This window comes from Oryctolagus cuniculus, chromosome 1 (assembly GCF_051225735.1).
Source record: "Oryctolagus cuniculus isolate XC-2025 breed Fujian yellow rabbit chromosome 1, ASM5122573v1, whole genome shotgun sequence".
Taxonomy (NCBI): Eukaryota; Metazoa; Chordata; class Mammalia; order Lagomorpha; family Leporidae; genus Oryctolagus; species Oryctolagus cuniculus.
This window is the reverse complement of record NC_142867.1, coordinates 237,392,404-237,415,823: the sequence shown is the minus strand read 5'-3', so window position 1 is coordinate 237,415,823 and position 23,420 is coordinate 237,392,404. Positions and strand designations below refer to the sequence as shown.

Below are 23,420 nucleotides of genomic sequence, written 5' to 3'. Positions count from 1 at the left end.
CCACTGAGCCCACGGGGACGCCCCCTCCCCACCCCCGCCTCATTCGCCGAGACCCACGTCCATCACCAGCCTCCCCGCCCCCGCCCCGGCAGCGCGCCCGGAAGTCCCGCCTACTTCCGCGTTCCGGGGCGGGACCTCCCTCCTGAGGCCCCGGGGAACGGTGGTCCGTCCGGAGACAACGGGTTTCCATCCGGGGCTCGTCGGTGGGCGGGGCCCCGCGGAGGAAGCGGCTGCCGCCGCGCACCGAGGACTTCCGGGCTCCGAGACGCGGGCGCCGTCCTCTGCCCGCGGTGTCCGTCTCGGGCCGGGGCCGCCATGGTGCTGTGCCCGGTCATCGGGAAGCTGGCGCACAAGCGCGTGGTGCTGGCCAGCGCCTCCCCGCGCCGCCGCGAGATCCTGAGCAACGCGGTGAGGGGGCGGCGCTGCTGGCCCTGGGGGCGAGGGGCTGGGGGGGGGGTCTCAGTGCCTGGCCGTGGGCGCTGCTGGCCCTGGGGGCGAGGGGCTGGGGGGGGTCTCAGTGCCTGGCCGTGGGGGCTGCTGGCCCTGGGGGCGAGGGGCTGGGGGGGTCTCAGTGCCTGGCCGTGGGCGCTGCTGGCCCTGGGGGCGAGGGGCTGGGGGGGTCTCAGTGCCTGGCCGGGGGCGCTGCTGGCCCTGGGGGCGAGGGGCTGGGGGGGGCTCAGTGCCTGGCCGTGGGGGCTGCTGGCCCTGGGGGCGAGGGGCTGGGGGGGGCTCAGTGCCTGGCCGGGGGCGCTGCTGGCCCTGGGGGCGAGGGGCTGGGGGGGTCTCAGTGCCTGGCCGTGGGCGCTGCTGGCCCTGGGGGCGAGGGGCTGGGGGGGTCTCAGTGCCTGGCCGTGGGCGCTGCTGGCCCTGGGGGCGAGGGGCTGGGGGGGTCTCAGTGCCTGGCCGTGGGCGCTGCTGGCCCTGGGGGCGAGGGGCTGGGGGGGTCTCAGTGCCTGGCCGTGGGCGCTGCTGGCCCTGGGGGCGAGGGGCTGGGGGGGGGTCTCAGTGCCTGGCCGTGGGGGCTGCTGGCCCTGGGGGCGAGGGGCTGGGGGGGTCTCAGTGCCTGGCCGTGGGCGCTGCTGGCCCTGGGGGCGAGGGGCTGGGGGGGTCTCAGTGCCTGGCCGGGGGCGCTGCTGGCCCTGGGGGCGAGGGGCTGGGGGGGGCTCAGTGCCTGGCCGTGGGGGCTGCTGGCCCTGGGGGCGAGGGGCTGGGGGGGGCTCAGTGCCTGGCCGTGGGCGCTGCTGGCCCTGGGGGCGAGGGGCTGGGGGGGTCTCAGTGCCTGGCCGGGGGCGCTGCTGGCCCTGGGGGCGAGGGGCTGGGGGGGTCTCAGTGCCTGGCCGTGGGGGCTGCTGGCCCTGGGGGCGAGGGGCTGGGGGGGGTCTCAATGCCTGGCTGTGGGGGCTGCTGGCCCTGGGGGCGAGGGGCTGGGGGGGGCTCAGTGCCTGGCCGTGGGGGCTGCTGGCCCTGGGGGCGAGGGGCTGGGGGGGGCTCAGTGCCTGGCCGTGGGGGCTGCTGGCCCTGGGGGCGAGGGGCTGGGGGGGGTCTCAGTGCCTGGCCGTGGGGGCTGCTGGCCCTGGGGGCGAGGGGCTGGGGGGGTCTCAGTGCCTGGCCGTGGGGGCTGCTGGCCGGTGCGGGGGAGCCCGGGGCCAGGACCCCGTCCTGGGGGGGGGTCTCTGCGGCCATGGTCACGAGGGCTCATGACCCGGATGATGGTTGGGGTTTTTAGTGGGCAGGGGTGGGCGCCGGCAGGGTGACGTGGATCGAGAGGAGACCTGGGAGGCAGAATGGGGGGATGGGCCCCTAGTGACAGGTGGGGACCTGCGCACAGAGGGTGCTGGGCACCCGTGGAACGTGGTGAGTGGGGACCCCAGTGCCTGGCGGTGTGAGGGGGGCAGACCTCGGGGCCCCAGGGGAGGGGCCGGGAGGGGAGGGGTGGGGACCCCAGAAGGGGGAGGCGCTGTTGATGGGACAGTGACGGGGGCGGGGCCTCGTGGTGGTGGGGGTCTGTAAGGGACCGGCTGTCTGCTTGGTCTGTGGCCCTAAGGGAGGGGTCTCGGGGTCCAGGGGCCGGAGCATGGCACTCGGGCCAGGTGACCCCGTGACCTGCAGGCGGGGGTCAGCCATGCCCCAGGGTGGGCGTCCGGTTTTGGGGGGGGCTGGAGCTGGGAGCAGGTTCCGAAGGAGGAGGCCATGGAGGGGGAGCAGAGGGGTCTGCAGGTGGGATGGGGGAGGGGCCGGCACCTTGCCGAGGAGGGGGACACGTCCCTGGGCCCGCGCCCCCACCCCGTGGGAGACCGGGAGCTCCTGGGTTGGGGTCTGTGTTGGCCGCGGCACTGGGGGGACACAGCGTTGCGTTCCTGGGGCTGCGGTTTAGGGGCCTGCACGTCACTTCCTGCCCCCACCAGAGCCCGGGGGGGGCAGTGGGGGGGGGCGCTGTCGGAGTTCAGCCGGCTGCTGCGGGTTAGGGTCGCGGGCGCTGTTGCCATACAGACTGGGTCTCAGAACTGGGACCCCCGCCCAGCCCCCACCCCTCGCTCGGCTCCTGGCTCTGGGCGAGGGGAGGGCCGGGTGCAGACGGCCTCTGCGCCCCCTCACCCGCGCCCCCGTGTGCCCAGGGCCTCCGGTTCGAAGTGGTGCCCTCGAGGTTCAGGGAGAACCTGAGCAAGAGCGCGTTCCCCGCCCCTCACGCCTACGCCGTGGAGACCGCCCGGCAGAAGGCCCTGGAAGTGGCCGGGAGGATGCACGAGGCAAGCCCCCCCCGCAGGCCCTGGTCTGGGGTGCGGCGCCCCCGAGTGCCCCCCGAGTGCCGTGGCTCAGCTGTCACTCAGGGTGGACTCGGGTTGCTTCCGCAGTTACCCCGGGCTCCGGCAGGCTGTGTCTGGTGACCCCAGGACCCCGCACAGCCCCAGCCTGCTGACCACGGTGAACGCGTGTGCGTGTCTACACGGGGCACTGTCCCTAAAGCGGACCTTGTCTCCCGCAGAAAGACCAGCGGGCCCCGGACGTGGTCATCGGGGCGGACACCATCGTGGTGAGTCGGCGCTCGCCGGGCTCCGGGGTCGCTCCTCCCTGCGCCACAGCAGGTTACCCACGATGTCCACGCACCATGTGGCGCCGGTTCGAGTCCCGGCTGCTCCACTTCCTATCCAGCTCCCTGCTGTGGCCTGGGAAAGCAGTGGACGATGGCCCAAGTGCTTGGGCCCCGGCACCCACAGGGTGACCCGGATGGAGCAAGCACCTGGCTCCCTGCTCGGCCTGGCCGTCTGGGGAGTGACTGGCGGGTGGAGGACCGCCAACCCCTGACCCGGATGGAGCGCCTGGCCATCTGGGGAGTGACCGGCAGGTGCGGGACCGCCCACCCCTGACCCGGATGGAGCGCCTGGCCCCTGCTCGGCCTGGCCGTCTGGGGAGTGACCGGCGGGTGCAGGAACACCCACCCCTGACCCGGATGGAGCGCCTGGCCGTCTGGGGAGTGACCGGCGGGTGCAGGAACGCCCACCCCTGACCCGGATGGAGCAAGCGCCTGGCCCCTGCTTGGCCTGGCCGTCTGGGGAGTGACCGGCGGGTGCAGGAACACCCACCCCTGACCCGGATGGAGTGCCTGGCCGTCTGGGGAGTGACCGGCGGGTGCAGGAACGCCCACCCCTGACCCGGATGGAGCAAGCGCCTGGCCCCTGCTCGGCCTGGCTGTCTGGGGAGTGACCTGTGGGTGCATGACCGCTGACCCCTGACCCAGATGGAGCGCCTGGCCCCCGCTCGGCCTGGCTGTCTGGGGAGTGACCTGTGGGTGCAGGACTGCCCACCCCTGACCTGGATGGAGCGCCTGGCCCCTGCTCGGCCTGGCCGTCTGGGGAGTGACCGGCGGGTGCAGGACCGCCCACCCCTCTCTGTCTTGCAGACGCTCGGGGGGCTGATCCTGGAGAAACCTGTGGACAAGCAGGACGCCTACAACATGCTGTCCAGGTGGGCGCGGTGGGCACGCCCGCCTGGGGTCCGGGCCCTTTATGGTCAGAGCTCGGCCCCTCCTCCGCCCTCCCTGCTCCCCGGGGCCAACGTCCACGCACCCAAGGCGGCGCCGGCCCGGCCGTGTCTTGCAGGCTCAGTGGGAGGGAGCACAGCGTGTTCACCGGCGTGGCCATCGTGCGCTGCTCCTGCAAAGGTGACGTCACCGCGCACCGGATCCTTGCGCCCGGGAGACCCCCGCTGAGCCGGATACCCGCACCCTGGGAGACTCCCGGCCAGCGCCCCCAGCCTGCCCCGCGCTCTGTGCGGGAGGGAGGAGCGTGCACCGCGCACGGATGCGGGCCGCGGGGCTGCGCGCTGAGACCCTGGCTCGTCCCAGGCACCTCCCCCGGCCCCAGCCGGCCCCAGCTGCAAACGGCAACCGGAGACCTCCCGGTGGGCAGGCTCCGCCCTCACTCCGCGGGGGGGAAGCCGGCCCACCCCGCGCACCGAAACCCGCCCAGCCCCGCCCCTCGCGAGGCTCCCTTTGAGAGCGTCTCAGGGGCCGGAGGCGGGAGCACCTGGCTGGCGAGGGGGCCCCCCAGTGAGACCCCTTCCTGCCGCCGCGGTCCACGCCCGAGGGTCTTCCTCGGGGCAGCTGGCGGCCTTACGTGAACCCCAAGATCTGCGCCCCGAGAATTTGCACAGAAACCTGACATGGCCTCGTCCGCGCCCGCGCGCCGACCCGGCTTGTGTGCTTGCAGACGGCCGGCTGCGCACCGACGTCTCCGAGTTCTACGAGGAGACCCGCGTGACGTTCTCGGAGCTGTCGGAGGAGCTGCTGTGGGAGTACGTGCACAGCGGGGAGCCCATGTGAGCACCGGGGGCGGGGCCGGGGCGGGCCCTGGGCGGGGCCGGGGTTCCCTCCTGGACCCCAGCCAATGCAGAGCATGCGCAGAGCCCAGGGGCCTCAGCGGGGGGCGGGGCAGGGCCGAGGGGCGGGGCTGGGCGGGGGCGGGGCCTGGGTGCCCTCCTGGACCCCAGCTGCAGAAGGTGGGGGCAGCGGTGGTAAGTCGCATGGTTCGCTGGGAGACCCCGGTGGAGCTCCTGGCTCCCAGCCCCGCCCCGCCGCTGCAGGCGTTTTGGGGCTGAGTCACGTGGGAGCGCTCCCTCTTTAGCCATCTTTCTCTGTCCCTGGGCCTCTCCAAACAAATGATTTTTTTAAGTCATTCATTAAATGGATTTAAAGTTAATCTTGAAATTAAAGTTAATTTAAAAGCATTTTTAAAATGCATGAATTTATGTTGGTGCAAAACATTTGAAATACGTGCACAATGTGGTGGTGCTGTGTGTCTGCCGTGAACTGAGACCTCTCAGATGTGTGGATTCTGGAAACGCGTTACCCCAGGGTCAGCTTATCTTTGAGATTCAATTCCGCATGGACCCTGGAGGTGGCCGGCACCCCCACCCCAGTGAACTTCTCCGGGTGGGCAGGGCGTGGTGGGGGGTGGGGCTGGGGTGCAGTGTTCCAGGTGGCAGCGTGGCTGCGGGTCACGGGGCTGCAGGGAGCGCGTGGCCTCCAGCGTGGCCATGCACCACGCTGTGCAAGGGCTTCCAGCCGTTCATGGCTGCTGGGGGGTGCTTGGCTACGGTGTCCCTTCCCATTCCACAGCGGAGGGCCTGGGTTCGAGTCCCAGCCCTGGCTCCCTGCTCCTGCACGCCCTGGGCGGCGGCAGTGACAGCTCAGGGCCCTGGGTCCCCCCAACCAACCTGGGTGACCAGACGGAGCTCCTGGCTCCTGGCTTCAAGCGGGGCCAGGCCTGGCTGGCGCAGACACTGCAGGGGTGAACCAGCAGACGGGGAGATGTTTCTCTCTGCGGGGCTCACGCTGACGACCCTGGCTCGTCCCAGGCGCCCACCGGCGCGGGCGCATTCAGCACCCAGCACCCGTACCCGCGAACTTCACAGGAAAGATTAATTATGTGTAAGTTATCTGTGGGCTTGAGAGGCTGAGTGCCCTCCATCTGCTGGTTCCTCCCCCACAGCCGGGAGGGCGAGCGCGCGGGCTGCAGCGCAGGTGCAGGGCCCAGACACTCGGCCTGGGCAGCGCCAGCAGGGGGCTGGGGTGGGGGAGCCGTGCCCGCGGGGACACTGGTGCTGCAGGCGGAGGCCCAGCCCGGTCACCACGGAGCCGGCCCCGGGGGTACAATTTTTTTTTTTTTTTGACAGGCTGAGTTAGAGAGACAGAAAGGTCTTCCATTGGTTCACCCCCAGTGGCCGCCACGGCTGGCGTGCTGCGCTGATCCGAAGGCAGGAGCCAGGTGCTTCTCCTGGTCTCCCATGGGGTGCAGGGCCCAAGCACCTGGGCCATCCTCCACTGCACTCCCGGGCCACAGCAGAGAGCTGGCCTGGAAGAGGGGCAACCGGGACAGAATCCGGCGCCCCGACCGGGACTAGAACCCGGTGTGCCGGCGCCGCGAGGCGGAGGATTAGCCTCGTGAGCCGCGGCGCCGGCCGTGTGCGCTTTTTTAGAAACAGTTTGCAGACACCCCGGTGTGGGTCGGGTCACTCCCAGTGGCCCGCTGGCTGCGGCTTCGTGGGCCCGGGGCCCTCACCCCGTCGTCACGGTCTCCCCAGGGACAAAGCCGGCGGCTACGGCGTCCAGGCGCTGGGCGGGATGCTGGTGGAGCGGCTCCACGGCGACTTCCTCAACGTGGTCGGCTTCCCCCTGAACCGCTTCTGCAAGCGCCTGGCCGAGCTGTACCCCGCGCCGAGCCCCGCCCCCGGCCGCGGCCCCAGCGCCCGCTCCAACGCCCTCGACCACCTGAGCGGCCCGCAGGGGTGTGGCCCGGAGCCCCCGGGGGAGAGCGAGGGCAGCGGCGGAGAGCGCGAGGCTGGCGGCTCCCGGGGGACCGGGGTCACCCTGCCCGCGCTGCCCCCGCGGCTTCTGGAGCTCGTGGAAGGCTTGAAGGCATCAAAGGTGCGCCCCCCCAGCACCCGAGGGCTTCCGGGGGGAGGTGGGGCGGGCCGAGCGCTCTGGACAGGCCCGGGGGCAGGGAGGGGGCATTCCGCCTGCCCCAGCTGCTCTCACCCCCCGCGTGGATCTGTGGGGCGTGCCCGTGGGAGGGGCTCCGTGGGAGGTGACCCTGGCGTGGGGTGCGCCCTGGGGCGCCTCTCGTGCCCTCGCTCAGCTGGGCTAGCCTGGCTGACACACGGGCGCTCCGTGCCTCCTGGGTGTCCCTGGGCCCTGCTGGCGGGGCAGTGGACGGACCGTGGCGTGGGCCGGCAGCTGCCTGGGTGGCAGAGGGGCTCAGGACTCCTGACCTCGTCCTCCCCCCCCCCCCCCCCCCCGCTGTCCCAGTCAGTGGGCGTCCCGGACACGGCGCTGCTGGAGCCAGCAGGGCCCTCCGGTCATGTGTCCTGCCTGGCCACTGCCGCGCCCAGGAGTGGCTTTTCTGCTGCCCCTGGGGCCCAGCCTCGGGGAGCGGGGGCTCCGCGGTCACCGCCGCTGTGTCCCCCGCAGGCCCTGGTCGCCGCCTGCCGGCTGCGGGTGTTTGATTTCCTGCGAGAGGCAGCGGGGGCCCCGCAGACGGCCGCGCAGGTGGCCGGGAAGGTGGCCGCCCCCGTGCCCGGGACCGAGAGGCTGCTGGACGCCTGCGTGGGCCTGGGGCTGCTGCAGAAGATGGAGCGAGGTGCGGGGTCCTCGGGGCTCTCGCGGAGAGGTGGGGGAGGGGTGTGGCCGCCTCAGCGCGGGGCTCCCCGCAGTCAGACGGGGGAGGCTTGTACCCGTCCCCGGGCGACGGCCCACCGTGGGGGGGAGGCTCGTCCCAGCGTCCCCGGGTGCTGACCGGCCGCTTCCCCTCTGTCCGCCCCCCGGGGGCTGCCCGCCGTCTCAGGCTACAGCAACACGGAGCTGGCGAGCGCCTACCTCGTGTCCAGCAGCTCCCTGTCCGTCCGTGACGTCGTCCTGCGCGAGGGTGACGGCTCCTGGAATTTCTGTGCGTGCGCAGAGCTGGCGGTGCGTCAATCGGGGTGGTGCCCCGCCCCGCCCCACCCCAGTCCAGCCCGGCCCGGCCCTGGGCACCCCTAGGGGATCCCCTGCCTCCTGGCCCCGCCCAGCCCAGCCCAGCCCGGCCCTGGGCACCCAGGGGAGACTCCCGGCGCATGGGGCGACCGTGCGGCGTGCTCTGTCCCAGGATCGTGCCCCGCTCAGCGGGGAGGCTCTGCCCTGCTTCCCGGACAGCCCGCACGGCCCCGCCAGGCTGACCGCTCGCCGGGTGGCCGCGGCCTTCGACCTGTCCCGGTTCAGCGCGGCCTGCAGCCTGGGAGGTGTGTGGGCGCCTGCGTGGGCGGCTCCGCGCTCTCGGCCTGCTTTCCTGAAGCTGGGGGTGTCCCCTGGGTGCCCGCCTCAGGGGTGGGGGTCCCTTACCTGCTGCAGCACTTGGCTCTGCGGGGGTGGGGGGTACTTGACCTGCTTGTGTCCCCTGCGGCGCTATGGGGGGGCCCTTCCCTGCTCGTAACAGGTGCGGAAAGAACTGGGCTGGGTGCAGATAACTCCAGCCTCTGGGAGGTTCCTGGGGGGCGCCTGGGACCCCGCAGCGGGGAGAGACCCTTCCTGGCCGCTGCCCGGTGGCGCACTGGAGGCCTGCGCCCCTCCCAGTGTTCCTTCTCAGTCGTGCTTATTCCGCACACCCCTCCCCCACAGCCCTGCCCGCCCCCACCCCACCCCCCTACACGGCCGCAGCAGCCTCCCTGGTCCCGCCCCCCAGTGTGGGCTGTGATGGACAGCGCGGGCCCCCGGATGTAGATTTTGCCGGCGCGGGATGGGGGGGGGGTGTCCCGTTGTGTTTGGAGTGTGCGGCGTGAAGACAGCCACACAGCGCATGTGTGCCGCGTGTTCCCGCAGGCTGCACCCTCGCCCTGGCCCGGGAGCTGGCCCGGGAGCACCCGCAGCTCCACGTGACCGAGCTGGACCTGCACGCCGTGGGGCAGCCCCCCGGGCAGGAGGACACACAGCGCATGCGCTGCGGGACAGGTGCGCGGCTCGGCGTGCCTGCGCGGGCAGGTGTCTCCCGCGGACCGTGCACGTGTGTAGTGTGTGCATGCATGTTCTTGTGTGTACATATGTGTGTGTCATGCGTGCTCTGTGAGCTGAGGGGGGTGGTGTGCAGCTGGGAGCTGAGTGACCGCGGCCTGCAGCGTCACCGTGTTTTCCCGACCACCAGGGGGCGCCCTCCAGGACCGTCTGCCCGAGGCCAGCCTGCACCTGCTGTGCACGGGGCTGCTGGGGGAGTGCGCGGACGCACAGCGCGGCGCGGTGCTGGCCAGGGTCGCGGCTCACTGCCCACCAGGTGGGAGCCCCCGGCCCTGACCCTTGTTACTGCGGAGTGGGGCCTTGCCCTGTGCACCCCCCTCCTCCCGGGCACCTGCACGGCTGGGGTCTGGGGTCTGGGGTCTTGCACGCTCCGTCCCCCCACGGGGCCCCCTGCCCACTCCAGCGCTCTGCCTCTGCCCTGCAGGAGGGGTCTCCATCCCGCCCACAGGGACCGCCCCCCCAGCCCTGTCTGCCTCTGCTTTGCAGGAGGTGGCCTCTTGCTGGTGGAGACCCCGGCCCGGGGGCGGCCGCGCAGCCTGGGCGAGTACCAGCTCCTGCTGCAGCAACACGGCTTCGGGGACCTGCAGGGGGCGCACGCCGAGAGCGGCCTGGCCGCGGTCCTGTGCACCCGCGAGACCCGGCCCGGGCCGCAATAAAGGAAGTGACGCGCACTCTGGGCTCCTCCCTCTAAAGGCCACGCCCAACTTTGCCACGGGCGCCCCGGGGGGCGTGGCCTAGGAGAAGGGCGGGGCGGGGCCCATCCCCTGTTCCGAAACCTGCCAGAGGGTCTCCGCCCTCTGCTCCTGACGAACCTGAATCCCCAATGGTGACAGGTCCTGGCATCGCCAAGTTTGGTTACGGAGGGGGGCAGCGTGGCAGACCCGGGTGGAGTTCCTGGGGCGGGGGGAGGGGCCTGTGCACCTGCTTGGGAGACCCGGATGCAGCTCCCTGCTCCTGCAGCCTGGGAGGGCACCAGCTTACGGCCTTGCACACCTGCACACACGTGGGAGACCCAGTGCCCGACCAGGGTGGCCGGGGGACCCTGCTGGGACCGGAGGGACAGGGCTGACTGCTGGGGGAGGGAGGGGGACGAGGCCCTCCTGCGGTGAGCCGCCCCCTGTGTGGGCCACAGGCCTGGAGGTGGAACCGCCTCCACCGGGTGCTGGGGAAGCCCCACCCCCACCAGGGCAGCAGCCCCCCATTGGCTGCCACACAGCGGGAGCTGGACGTGGGCTCCTGGGGCCCCAGGGACCAGGCAGAGGCCTGAGTGTCGTCCCAGCGCGGCCCCGGCGGCCTGGCTGACGTGCACGGTGCCCAGCGTGTCCCCTGCGATGCGTGGCAGCTCCGAGCGCTGTGCTCTGGCTCTGCCTTGAATAAATAAACAAACAAACCTTCACAAATCGGAGAGCGCACGGGGCTCACAGCAGCCTGCAGGAGCCCAGCCCCGGGTCCAGCCCGGGCGTCCATCAGCGGGTGGGTGCTACACATGCAGTATTTAAAAAAGCGGCCTCATTTATTTAATTGCAAGACAGAGTTAGAGAGAGAGAGAGATGGGGGGGGGGTCTTCAATGCGCTGGGTCACTCCCCAGATGCCGCAATGACCAGAGCTGGGCTGATCCAAAGCCAGGAGCCAGGAGCTCCATCCGGGCCTCCCACGCGGGTGCGGGGCCCCAGCACGCTGGCCCACCTTCCACTCCCTCCCAGGCCACAGCACAGCCGGACCGGAAGTGGAGCAGCCCAGACTCAGCTGGCGCCACAGGCGGGGGCTCAGCCCCCTGCACTGCACCACAGCGCCGGCCCGCACGGCATCACACGGCCGGGAGGAGGGAGGCACGCGGGCACCCCGACAGCACAGGCGCAGAGGACCCCCACGGTGCCCCCACTGCCGGGGAAGGCCTAGGGCCGGTCTCCTGAGCAGAGCGCCCGGGACGCCTGTGCACGCGCGCCCTGGGAGACGCCTGCCCCCACCCTGCGGAGGAGCCCGTGGCGGCCCAGGTCAGAGACCGCAGGGCGCCTGAAAACAGGAAACACGGCGGACTCCCGCCCAGCTCCCCAGGGCGGCTGCTCAGGGACTGCACGAGTGACACGGGCGTGCGTCTCCACACCCCGGTTCCGTCCCTGAGGCCGCGTCGGGGCGAGCTTCCTGGGAGGATGTGGGACGTGGCCGTGATGGCGTTGACTGATTCAACACTGCTTGTTTTATTTCAGAGGGGGTAGGGAGAGAGAGAGCGCGTCCCGCCCACCGCTTCACACCCCAAATGCGCACCCCGTGCAGGCCTCCCTGTGGTCAGCAGGTGCACAGGGCCCTGGGACCTCACGGCTGCCGTCGGGGCGTGCAGGAGCAGGGAGCGGAAGCAGGAGCCGGGCTCCCCCTGGGCTCCCCACGCGGGTGGCCGGGACCCAGCTGCCTGAGCCCCCACCTGGAGGTCAGAGGTCACCATCACCCGGGCAGGCAGGAGGTGGTGTCCCAAGTGGCGTTTAGGCTCCGCCCCCAATGCTTTAAAGCACCAGAGGTCTCTCTTCCTCTTCCCGCCCAGACCAGTGGGTCCTGCGTTGCAACGGAAACGGGAAACGCCGACACCGCCCGCCCTGGAGGCGTCCTCGTCCGAGGAACCACAGCCAATACGCAGAGTGGCCGGCCTGGACGTTCGGTCACAGCCTCGCCTCCAGCGAGAGGAGTGGTCAGCCCACGCGTGCGTGCGGGAGGAATCAAATACAAAGCCCAGACCGCGCGGGTCTGAAAGCGTTTCCATGGTTACACTGCGCGGTGCCGCCCCACGGCCGACTGTCCCACCTGCCAGGAAAGCTAGCAAGGGGCTGGGTGGGTGGTTTGCTTGTTTAAAGACTTATTTATCTGAAAGGCAGAGAGAGAGAGAGAGAGAGAGAGAGGGCCTCCCTCTGCTGGGTCACTCTCCAGATGGCCATGGCAGCCAGGGCTGGGTGATCCGAAGCCAGGAGCCGGGAGCTCCTCCAGGTCTCCCCCGTGGGTGCAAGGACCAAGGACTTGGGCATCGTCCACTGCTCCCCCAGGGGCATTAGCAGGGAGCTGGATCAGAAGTGGAGCAGCCGGGACTCGAACCAGTGCTGGATCACCCCCACCCCCAAGTATCTGGTGCTGGTTCTGTGCTGTGAGCTGGAGCTCCCCCCCCCAATCACCCTGCGTGACCCGTGGCTGACCCCACGGAGTCTCCTGGCACATCTGCACCCCGGGACGCGGGGCCCATGATTCAGGGTCCCCGGGGGCCAGCATGGGGCAGGCTCGGCCTCCTCCCATCCCCCGCCCAGGAGCCAGCGGCACAGGCGGAAGCGCAGGGGTGGGAACGGGGTGGGGTGCTTTTCTGGTGGCGGCGTCCATCCCCTGCCGGCTCTGGGGTCCAGGTGTGGGCGGGGCCCTTCCCGCCTCCCCAGCTCCCGGTGGCCTTGGCTGTGGCTGCCTCCGTCTTGCCGAGGCTCCCCTCTTGCAAGGACACTGTGGAACGCCAGCCCCATGCCTCCTGTCACGGTCAGGTAACAGCTGCCCTACCTGGGACCTGGGGCGGTGCGAAGCTAATAGGAGGCCTGGGGGCGGGGCTCCTCTTCTCCCGCCTTCCACCTGGAGCAGCGGGCAGGGTCGAGCAGGGTGAGAGGTCCCTTCACCCTCCCTGGCCCAGGCTCCCGGAATGCAGCCCTGGGGGCCCGCGCGCGCTCACTTTCTAATCAAACCCCACCCTGCTGCAGGCCAAGGCTGCGCCTGATTCCAATTCCAGTAAAAGGCAAGAGCCTGGGACAAGAGCTGCACCCAGCCTGGCCCAGGACCGTCTGCGCCCCACGCGAGGGTCAGGCGTTAAGGAAGCGTCTGACCGCCCTGAAGACTGAAACAGTGGCGACCCGGGATCCGGGAAGCTTGCGTGAACCTGAGCTCGTCCCCCCTGCTTGGTGCAGGGCGGGAGAATGTCCTGGGGGGGGTGGGAGGGGCAGCAGCTCCCCCGTCCCTGAGAGCTGCACAAGGTGCCCGAGTGGGGGCAGCCGATGCCAACGTCACGGGCACTGCTGCTGCTCCCGGCAATCTGCCCAGCCCCCCAGGCCCGTCGATCTAAAATTTCTCCAGTCCCCGCTAGCATGTCTGGTCCCCCTGCCCGCCATCCGTCCTCTCCAGCAGCCTCTCGCAGTCACCCTCATCCACTGGGAGGCACAGCCGTGCAGGGGGCGGGAGGGAAGTCCAGGTCCCTGCAAAGGAGCCGGCACAGCTGTGGGGCGCTCGTCCGCCCCTCCCACCCCTGCGCACAGTGAGGGGGGGCCTTTCACAGCAGGTGCACGGGCCCCGCGTGCAGGAGGCGGCACTGCCTGTTGTGATTTGCATGGGTGTTTAGAAACGGCAGTGTGCGGTCCCTGGGGGTGAGCATTTGGGGGCACGGGGGTTTCAGAAATGCCACGGAGCAGGCGTCCGGTGACTCACAGCCTGCGCCCAGCGAGCCTGCTCGGTGCAGCCTGCAAGAGTCAACCCCATCCCACCGCGGCCTCGCCCATTCCGGCTTAAAAGTTGAAGTGACGTCTGCACACACAAGGACCGCGCTCAGCAGACACTGCAGACTTCAACTTCAAGCTCAGGTCACTCCCTGAGCTCGGGGATTCGGCAATGACCTCCACTCTCCCCGGGGCTGACACTGGACCAGTGGTTTCATTTCCCTCTGAGCCTCAGTTTGTCCCTGTGTAAAGTGGGCGTGCAGAGGCCTGCAAGCAGGAAGCTAGAGGGGCCGGCGCTGTGGCGTAGCGGGTAAAGCCACTGCCTGCAGTGCTAGCATCCCATGTGGACGCCAGTTCCAGTCCCGGCTGCTCCACATCCGATCCAGCTCTCTGCTGTGGCCTGGGGAAGCAGTGGAGGATGTCCAGGTCCTTGGGCCCCTGCACCCGCGTGGGAGACCCGGAAGAAGCTCCTGGCTCCTGGCTTCGGATCAGCTCAGCTCTGGATGTTGTGGCCATCTGGGGAGTGAGCCAGCGGATGGAAGACCTCTCTCTGTCTCTCTCTGTCTCTCTCTCTCTCTCTCTCTCTCTGTCTCTCTCTCTCTCTCTCTCTGCCTCTGCTTTTCTGTAACTCTGCCTTTAAAATAAATAAATAATTTTTTTAAAAAGTAGATAGCTAGAGGCGGTGGCAGTGCGGGGAGCGTGCTCACTGCCTGGTATCGAAGGCGATGAATCGGAAGGGATAGGGATCACCTCCGTGCGGTGAAAACCGAAATCCTAGCACGCCGCCGATTCCGCCAGCAGTGGGGGGTGTGGCTGGCGCTGGGGCGCTCCTTGCCGTGCCGATCCCACCTGCCCCGTGGTGCCGGTGCCGGCGTGGGGCCCGTGGGGTCGTTGCGAGGGTTGCCTGGCGCGGCACAGGAGCTCCGTGCACAGCAGGGTTGCCCCCCAGTCCATCCGCAGTGCAGGAGAGGAGAGCGCCACCCTGAGGCTCTGCCACCAGACGCCGTGGCCGAGTGAGGGCCTGCGGTGTGCGGCAGCAGGGGCAGGGGACATCGGCGCAGGCCGCTCCCCAGCGAGGACGAGGGCGCGCTGGTGTTGGGGGAAGCGTTTACTCGGGCTGGTGGCTCCCCGCCCCAGCACTGCGAGAGAGGGGCCTGACTTCACACGGGTCTTTGGGGGCGGGACTAACGCTGCAGTTAGGACGAGGTCGCCCAGGCCTAGGGTGGCCTCTCGATCCAAGAGCAGGGTGGTGTCCAGCCAGGAGGAGGAGGCAGGGGAGACGCAGCGAGCCCAGACGCGGAGGCTGGGTGGTTACTGCCTGGGTGATGGGTGATGGGTGATGGGTGATGGGTGGATAAGGAATGAGTGAGAGGCTGTCGGGCAAGGCAGGCCCAAAGCTCTGGAGGGACGCGAGGGCGGGGCCTTCCTGGAGCCTCAGTCATTCATCCGTGCACCCATACACCATCCCCCACGCATCCATTCACCCATCTCCCAGGCCTCCATCCGTGCACCCATGCACCCATGCACCCAGTCATTGATTCACTCAGGTGCTCGTCCATTTCTTTAAAAGGTTTCTATTTACTTTATTTGAGAGGTAGAGTTAGAGAGAGAGAGAGAGAGAGAGAGAGAGAGAGAGGTCTTCCATCCGCTGGTTCACTCCCCAATTGGCTGCAACGGCTGGAGCTGGGCTGATCTCAAGCCTGGAGCCAGGAGCTCCATCCGTGTCTCCCACGCGGGTGCAGGGCCCAAGGACCTGGGTCATCGTCCACTGCTCTCCCAGGCCACAGCAGGGAGCTGGACAGGAAGTGGAGCAGCCGGGACTCGAACCGGCGCCCACATGGGATGCCGGCCCTGCAGGCGGAGGATTAACCCGCTGCACCACAGTGCCGGCCGCACTCACTCATTTCTTACCCATCCGCCATCCGTCTACAGCCCGTGCGTCCGTCCATCATCCTTCCAGTCACAACTTACCCGGCACTCACCCAGCCTCCACCCCTCACGTCCACCCCCCATTCACCCTCCACGCACCCACGCACCCACGCATGCACCCAGCCAGCAACACCGCCCGCCGTGGCGCTCGCGAGCCACCTGCAAAGCCGCAGCAGGGGCCCTGCCCACCTGTCCCTGTGGCTGCTCTGGGGACGGGGATGCTCGTCAGTCCCTGCTCCGCCAGGACGCTTGCTGCTGTCCCTGTGCTGGGCGCAGGGCGGCCTTTCCCGGCCCCGGCACACGCGTGTGCGTGTGTGCATGTGTGTCTGTGTGCATGTGTGTGCATGCACGTGTGCATGTGTGTGCGTGCGTGTGTGTGCATGTGTGTGCGTGTGTATGTGCGTGTGTGTGCATGTGTGCATGCGTGCGCGCGTGTGTGCATGTGTGTGTGCGTGTGTGTGTGTGTGTGTGTGGAGACCCAGTGCTCCCAACACGGCACTAGGGGCCTGCACGTGTGGGAGGTGCCTTGTGTCCATGGAAGGAGCCGCAAATGGACACCAGAGGACGCTGTCTGCCGCCTCACTGCCCAGCTGGCCTCTGGGAGGGCCTGTGACCCCCCGAGCCCCGGCGTCCTCGTCCTGGCCTCCCGGGGAGCCCGTGAGCACCAGGCCTGTCCCCCTGGCGGAGGGCCCCTGCGGCTTTGCACAGGACCGAGTTCCTCATCTGTGACCCTCAGGCAGGCTGGCAGAGGCCTGGTGGTCCTGGGAGCCTGGCCCAGCTCCAGCCCCGACCTGGTTTGCTCTCAAAGCCTGCGCTGAGCCCCGCGGAACACATCAGGCGCAAGTCGAAAGTTCCCGAGGGAGCCGCAAGGAGCAAGTGCCGCCAAGGGGCTGCCCACAGCCTCCGGAGGAGAAAGAGCCGGGGCCAGGGCCGGCGCTGCGGCGCAGTGGGGAGAGCCACAGCCTGCGGCGCCGGCATCCCACAGGGCTGCCAGTTCCAGCCCCACCCGCTCCTCTTCCTACCCAGCTCTGCTGTGGCCCGGGAGGGCAGTGGAGGATGCCCGAGTGCCTGGGCCCTGCACCCCGTGGGAGACCCGGAGGAAGCTCCCGGCTCCTGGCTTCGGATGGGCCCAGCCCTGGCCGTTGCGGCATCTGGGGAGTGAACCAGCGGATGAAGACCCCCCCCCCCTCTCTGTAACTCTACCTCTCAAATAAATAAGCCAAATATTTAAATGAGCGGGCAAGCGTGGAGCTGCGTGTCGACACACGTGCGTCCTCCCTCTAGCAGCACAGGTTCCAGACGGCCCGCCCACGCGGCCCCTCTCAGACGGCTCGCCCACGGGGCCCCTCTGTCAGACGGCCCGCCCACGGGGCCCCCTCTCAGACGGCCCGCCCACGGGACCCCTTTGTCAGTGAAATGTCGCTGGTGAAGCCTGCTGAGTTCTCGGGCAGATGAGCCGTGGGGCGGGGGCGACTCAGCTGTGCGTGGCCTGGCCCTGGGTCCCGGCTCACTGCCCCCAGGCCTGACCCGCAAGGTGGACTCCCGCCCACCAGGGAGCCCTGCTGGGCATCCGGCCAGCACCAGCTGCCCCCCCCCCCCATCATGTCCTCAACAAACAGCCCGGACGGCCCCTGCCGCCTGCGCTGCTCATCCAGGAGCCCTCCTTTGCCTCCAACCCCCTCCCTAGCACTGGAACCTGGCCCCTCCCTGCAGCCCCCGGCCTCCGTCCCCCCTGCCCGGGTCTCTGGTAAGCTCTGGCTCCGGGGCGCTCCCGTGTTTGGCTGGAAACGTCCCTGGCTTCTCTGGGCCGCCACGCGGCTGTGCACGCCTGCTGGGGCTGCCCCCGCCCACGGGTGGTCAGCTGACCAGCCGGGATCAGTGTGCGCGTTCCAGCTCTCCCTACTTCCTCTGTGCGGTCCACTCCAGGAAGCGCTCCTGGCCGTCCCCCACGCTGCGCACTCGTGGCCTGAAGACGCCGGCCGTGTCTCCCCGTCCCGCTCGCACTGTTTTTTTTTTTTTTTTTAAAGATTTATTTATTTACCTGAAAGGCAGAGTCAGAGAGACACACACACAGGTCTTCCATCCGCTGCTTCACTCCCCAGATGGCGGCCACGGCCAGGCCTGGGCCGGCTGAAGTCTCCACGTGGGCGGCAGGGGCCCCAGGTCACCAGCCATCACTGCTGCCCGCAGGGTGAGCAGCAGCAGGAAGCTGGACGCTTGGCCCCGGGCCTGCCCTCCGGGACACTCAGCCTGGGCCTGCCCTCCGGGACACTCAGCCTGGGCCTCCCCTCCGGGACACTCAGCCTGGGCCTGCCCTCCGGGACACTCAGCCTGGGCCTCCCCTCCGGGACGCTCGGGCCTCCACTCCGGGACACTCAGCCTGGGCCTGCCCTCCGGGACGCTCGGGCCTCCCCTCCGGGACACTCAGCCTGGGCCTGCCCTCCGGGACGCTCGGGCCTCCCCTCCGGGACGCTCGGCCCAGGCCTGCCCTCCGGGACGCTCGGGCCTCCCCTCCGGGACGCTCGGCCCAGGCCTGCCCTCCGGGACGCTCGGGCCTCCACTCCGGGACGCTCGGCCCCGGCCTGCCCTCCGGGACGCAGCTGTCTCCTCCGGCGTCTCGGCCACCAGCCGAAGCGCCCTCTGAGGACGCAGGCGACTGAACGTATCTGTGGGGCCACGCGACCTTCTGATCACAAGTGGGAGGGGGCTCTTCAGGAAGCTTCTGGGGGCCGGCGCTGCCGCGCAGCAGGCATCCCATATGGACACCGGTTCAAGTCCCGGCTGCTCCACTTCCGGTCCAGCTCCCTGCTGTGGCCCGGGAAAGCAGTGGAAGACGGCCCACGTGCTTGGGCCCCTGCACCCACGTGGTGTCCCTGGGCAGGGCTAGCCGGCCGGGATGGCGCTCCGTGGGAGAACAGCCGTGGGAGCTGGGACGCGCAGCCGCTGTCGGCGATGCGGAAACCGACGCGCCTGTCCCACCCAAGCTTTGCCGCCTGCTGTGACCGTGTGGTTCCGGGGGCCCAGACGTGGGTCCCGGCGTGGGCTCGCAGCCCCCCTTCCTCCCCACCTTCTCTGCCCCGTTTCCTTTCCACAGGGGCACGAAGCCCAGATCCGGGAGACCCCGCCTGGCCCGTCGGCCTCGCCACTAGGACCCCGTGCGCCCCTCCGCAGCCCCCGCAGCTCCCGGGAACGCCCGCGAGCAGCCTTGCAGACCCTCGCGGAACGCGTACTGCGCATGCGCACAGGGGCCCTGGGACGGGAGGTCCCCGGCACTGCCCGTGCGCCCCCTTTGTCCTCCGGAGGCAGAACAGGGCGGGGCTGGGCTCCACATCCTCAGCCGGGAGGCAGAACGTGGGGGAGGGGCGAAGCTCTGGGTGGGCTTTGTGGCCACAGCCAGCCCTGGCCGAGTGACAGGTGCGGGCGTGGAGCAGAGGGGAGGGGACGCGACGCTCCGGGGCCCGAGCGGGGGGCGCCTCCAGGTGGGCAGTGGTGGGCATCTGTGCGGCCACGCCGCTGTGACACCCGGCTCCAGGACGTGGGTACCGGTGGGTGGGTGGGGTCCTCGCGGTTCTCTGCAGTGAAAGGAGCTGGGGTCCCCCCCCGCCCTCCGGTCAGTGCAGCCCCGTGGGGACCTCACGCAGGACCTCAGGGACGGCCCAGGTCACGAGTCCTGAGGCCTCGTCTTGGGGTCCGCGCCCTGTGGGTCTCCCTGGGGCGGGGTGGTGGTGGTGGTGGTGTGCTACCTGGGATGCGGGCCCCTCTCCACAAGCTGCCAGCCCTGGCCGGGGCGTCTGGCTGTCCTGCCGGGGCCGATGATGTAGGCAGGCAGAGAGGAGGAAGCTGATCAGGTTTGTGGGCTGGAGATCACGCCTGCAGCACGCCCCTGTGTGACCTCATCCCTACCTGACCCCACCTGGACGCCCACCTGCCAGTCAGGCTATGTGACCACTCCCCTTTGGGGTGGGTAAAGGCCTGGAGCAGGTGGGCCGGTCCTTTCGCCCTTTCTGGCCATCATGGGCTCTTGCTCCCCGTGTCCTCGGGAGTGTGGCCGTTGGGCTGTGTGGCCTTTGGAGACCGTGGCTCTCGGGGAGCGTGGCCCTCGGGAGCATGGCCCTCGGGAGTGTGGCCCTCGGGAGTGTGGCCCTCGGGGAGTGTGGCTCTCGGGAGTGTGGCCCTCGGGAGCGTGGCCCTCGGGAGCGTGGCCCTCGGGGAGCGTGGCCCTCAGGGAGCGTGGCTCTCGGGAGCGTGGCCCTCGGGAGTGTGGCCCTCGGGAGTGTGGCCCTCGGGAGCGTGGCCCTCGGGAGTGTGGCCCTCGGGGAGCGTGGCTCTCGGGAGTGTGGCCCTCGGGAGCGTGGCCCTCGGGGAGCGTGGCTCTCGGGAGTGTGGCTCTCGGGAGCGTGGCCCTCGGGAGTGTGGCCCTCGGGGAGCGTGGCTCTCGGGAGTGTGGCCCTCGGGAGCGTGGCCCTCGGGGAGCGTGGCTCTCGGGAGTGTGGCTCTCGGGAGCGTGGCCCTCGGGAGTGTGGCCCTCGGGGAGCGTGGCTCTCGGGAGCGTGGCCCTCGGGGAGCGTGGCTCTCGGGAGCGTGGCTCTCGGGAGCGTGGCCCTCGGGAGTGTGGCCCTCGGGAGCGTGGCCCTCGGGAGCGTGGCCCTCGGGAGCGTGGCCCTCAGGGAGCGTGGCTCTCGGGAGCGTGGCCCTCGGGAGCGTGGCTCTCGGGAGTGTGGCCCTCGGGAGCGTGGCCCTCGGGAGCGTGGCCCTCAGGGAGCGTGGCTCTCGGGAGCGTGGCCCTCGGGAGCGTGGCCCTCGGGGAGCGTGGCCCTCGGGAGCGTGGCCCTCGGGGAGCGTGGCTCTCAGGGAGCGTGGCCGTTGGGCTGTGTGGCCTTTGGAGACCGTGGCCCTCGGGAGCGTGGCCCTCGGGGAGCGTGGCTCTCAGGGAGCGTGGCCGTTGGGCTGTGTGGCCTTTGGAGACCGTGGCCCTCGGGGAGCGTGGCCCTCGGGAGCGTGGCCTTTGACCACCGCGCTCTGCCTGGCTCCGCTGCCCGTGGTAAGCAGACGCTGCACCGGCTCCTGGCCTGCTCTCAGCTCCACGCGGACCCAGACGCGCCCGCTCTCGGACAGGGCCTCACCCCCATGCGTTCCTTCACTGGGTGAAGGCTGAAGACCCCTGTGCTGCCGGTGCGTCGGAGCCCACGTTCCGATTTCTCTGAATCCATGGCAAGAGCCCGCACCGCTTCCTGGTTTCAGAAATATTGACGAGCAGATGGTGTCGCTGTGCAGATTCCGGGTTTTGTCGGGCGTGCAGGTTTTAAGGAAAAGGTATGTGTGCACATGTGTGCTGGGGGCATCCCAGGGAGCTTCGGGGGACACGGATTTCTGTCCTAAACTTTTCCTGGGGCCGGTGCTGTGGTGCAGACGGTCAGGCCCCCGCCTGCAGCGCCGGCTTCCCATACGAGCGTCGGTTCGAGTCCCGGCTGCTCCACTTCCGATCCAGCTCCCTGCTGTGGCCTGGGAGGCAGCAGTGACGGCCCACGTGCTGGGCCCTGCACCCGCGTGGGAGACCCGGATGGAGCTCCTGGCTCCTGGCTCCAGCCTGGCCCAGCCCCGGCTGTTTTGGTCATTTGGGGAGTGACCCAGCAGTGGAGACTCTCTCCCTCTCTCTCTCTCTCTCTCTCTCTCTCTCTCCCTCTCTCTCTCCCCCCTCTGTCTGTACTCTGCCTCTCGGGTAAAGAAGTGGGGAGACGCGCAGGCTGTGCCCCGCGTGCCCAGGCGCTGGCTCTGCTCTCAGCAGGAAGCACCACACCCGCTCCCCGTGCACCCGGCTTATCGCGTCTGTGTCATCTCAGGCTGCCTGTTCCCTCCTGGGGTTGGACCCACGAAACCTCAGCTCAGTGCAGCCGTGCACACAGGAGCCCCGGCAGGCAGTTTCGTCTCTCTTGTAAAAATAAACAAAACAAAACAAAACAAGAAACAAAACACGCTTCCATGCTGGGAAGGCATCCCAGAGGAGCAGGCTCCCCGTCCGCTGCCACAGCGCAGCTGGAGATGCGTTTCTCATCTTTGTTAAATCGAAGAGCAGGGGCGGCGCTGTGGCCTGGAGGAGAAGCCCCCACTGCAGGGCCGGCATCCCACACGGGCGCCGGTTCTGGTCCCGCTGCTCCACTGCCCATCCAGCTCCCTGCTGTGGCCTGGGAGGGCAGTGGAGGATGCCCAAGTCCTTGGGCCCCTGCACGCGCGTGGGAGACCCGGAGGGAGTTCCTGGCTCCTGGCTTCGGACCGGATCAACTACGGCCATTGCGGCCATCTGGGGAGAGAGCAGCAGATGGAAGACCTCGCTCTCTGTGTCTGTCTCTAGCTAAGCCTTCCAAATAAATAAATCTTTTTAAAAAAATCAGAGAGGAGGCCGGCGCCGCGGCTCACTAGACTAATCCTCCGCCTAGCGGCGCCGGCACACCGGGTTCTAGTCCCAGTCGGGAAGCCGGATTCTGTCCCGGTTGCCCCTCTTCCAGGCCAGCCCTCTGCTGTGGCCAGGGAGTGCAGTGGAGGATGGCCCAGGTGCTTGGGCCCTGCACCCCATGGGAGACCAGGAGAAGCTCCTGGCTCCTGCCATTGGATCAGTGTGGTGCGCCGGCCGCAGCGCACCAGCCGCGGCGGCCATTGGAGGGTGAACCAACGGCAAAGGAAGACCTTTCTCTCTGTCTCTCTCTCACTGTCCACTCTGCCTGTCAAAAAAAAAAAAAAAAAAAAAATCAGGAGAGCGCACGGGGCTCACAGCAGCCTGCAGGGGCCCAGCCCCAGATCCAGCCCGGGCGTCCATCAGCGGGTGGGTGCTACACATGCAGTATTTAAAAGCGATCTCATTTATTTAATTGAAAGGCAGAGTTACAGAGAGAGATGGGGGGGGGGGTCTTCAATGCGCTGGGTCACTCCCCAGATGCCACAATGACCAGAGCTGGGCTGATCCAAAGCCAGGAGCCAGGAGCTCCACCCGGGTCTCCCGCGCGGGTGCGGGGGCCCCAGCACGCTGCCCACCTTCCACTCCCTCCCAGGCCACAGCACAGCCGAACCGGAAGTGGAGCAGCCCAGACTCAACTGGCGCCACAGGCGGGGGCTCAGCCCCCTGCACTGCACCACAGCGCCGGCCCGCACGGCATCACACGGCCGGGAGGAGGGAGGCACGCGGGCACCCCGACGGCACAGGCGCAGAGGACCCCCACGGTGCCCCCACTGCCGGGGAAGGCCTAGGGCCGGTCTCCTGAGCAGAGCGCCCGGGACGCCTGTGCACGCGCGCCCTGGGAGACGCCTGCCCCCACCCTGCGGAGGAGCCCGTGGCGGCCCAGGTCAGAGACCGCAGGGCGCCTGAAAACAGGAAACACGGCGGACTCCCGCCCAGCTCCCCAGGGCGGCTGCTCAGGGACTGCACGAGTGACACGGGCGTGCGTCTCCACACCCCGGTTCCGTCCCTGAGGCCGCGTCGGGGCGAGCTTCCTGGGAGGATGTGGGACGTGGCCGTGATGGCGTTGACTGATTCAACACTGCTTGTTTTATTTCAGAGGGGGGTAGGGAGAGAGAGAGAGCGCGTCCCGCCCACCGCTTCACACCCCAAATGCGCACCCCAGTTAGAGACCCACAGCAGGAGCCGAGCCCCGTGCAGGCCTCCCTGTGGTCAGCAGGTGCACAGGGCCCTGGGACCTCACGGCTGCCGTCGGGGCGTGCAGGAGCAGGGAGCGGAAGCAGGAGCCGGGCTCCCCCTGGGCTCCCCACACGGGTGGCCGGGACCCAGCTGCCTGAGCCCCCACCTGGAGGTCAGAGGTCACCATCACCCGGGCAGGCAGGAGGTGGTGTCCCAAGTGTCGTTTAGGCTCCGCCCCCAATGCGTTAAAGCACCAGTGCTCTCTCTTCCTCTTCCCGCCCAGACCAGTGGGTCCTGGGTTGCTACGGAAACGCCGACACCGCCCACCCTGGAGGCGTCCTCGTCCGAGGAACCACAGCCAATACGCAGAGTGGCCGGCCTGGA

The 23,420-nt window shown here is 69.3% G+C and overlaps 1 protein-coding gene and 1 long non-coding RNA gene across 7 annotated transcripts; both read left to right on the top strand.

The window, feature by feature from the left end:
* Positions 1 to 116: 116 nt before the first annotated feature.
* On the top strand, positions 117 to 10,437 carry ASMTL (acetylserotonin O-methyltransferase like). Of its 6 annotated transcripts, none has more exons than XM_070066773.2 (13): positions 117 to 408; positions 2,616 to 2,747; positions 2,984 to 3,031; positions 3,899 to 3,963; positions 4,098 to 4,159; positions 4,707 to 4,815; positions 6,580 to 6,922; positions 7,466 to 7,634; positions 7,839 to 7,960; positions 8,139 to 8,271; positions 8,849 to 8,977; positions 9,168 to 9,293; positions 9,524 to 10,437. In XM_070066773.2, the coding sequence occupies exons 1-13, from the start codon at positions 316 to 318 to the stop codon at positions 9,691 to 9,693; spliced, it is 1,701 nt and encodes a 566-aa protein (XP_069922874.2). In that variant the 5' UTR covers positions 117 to 315; the 3' UTR covers positions 9,694 to 10,437. The 6 variants fall into 6 exon arrangements, 4 of the variants coding, with proteins under 4 accessions (XP_069922874.2, XP_069922875.2, XP_069922878.2 ...); XM_070066774.2 differs by having other exon boundaries at positions 124 to 408; positions 4,707 to 4,791; XR_016226885.1 differs by lacking the exon at positions 8,139 to 8,271 and having other exon boundaries at positions 124 to 408; positions 9,524 to 9,708.
* Positions 10,438 to 11,324: 887 nt separating this feature from the next.
* LOC149128928 (uncharacterized) lies at positions 11,325 to 11,780 on the top strand. The gene is made up of 2 exons (XR_016226887.1): positions 11,325 to 11,463; positions 11,575 to 11,780. It is a non-coding gene; the product is annotated as an uncharacterized LOC149128928 (long non-coding RNA).
* Positions 11,781 to 23,420: the final 11,640 nt, after the last annotated feature.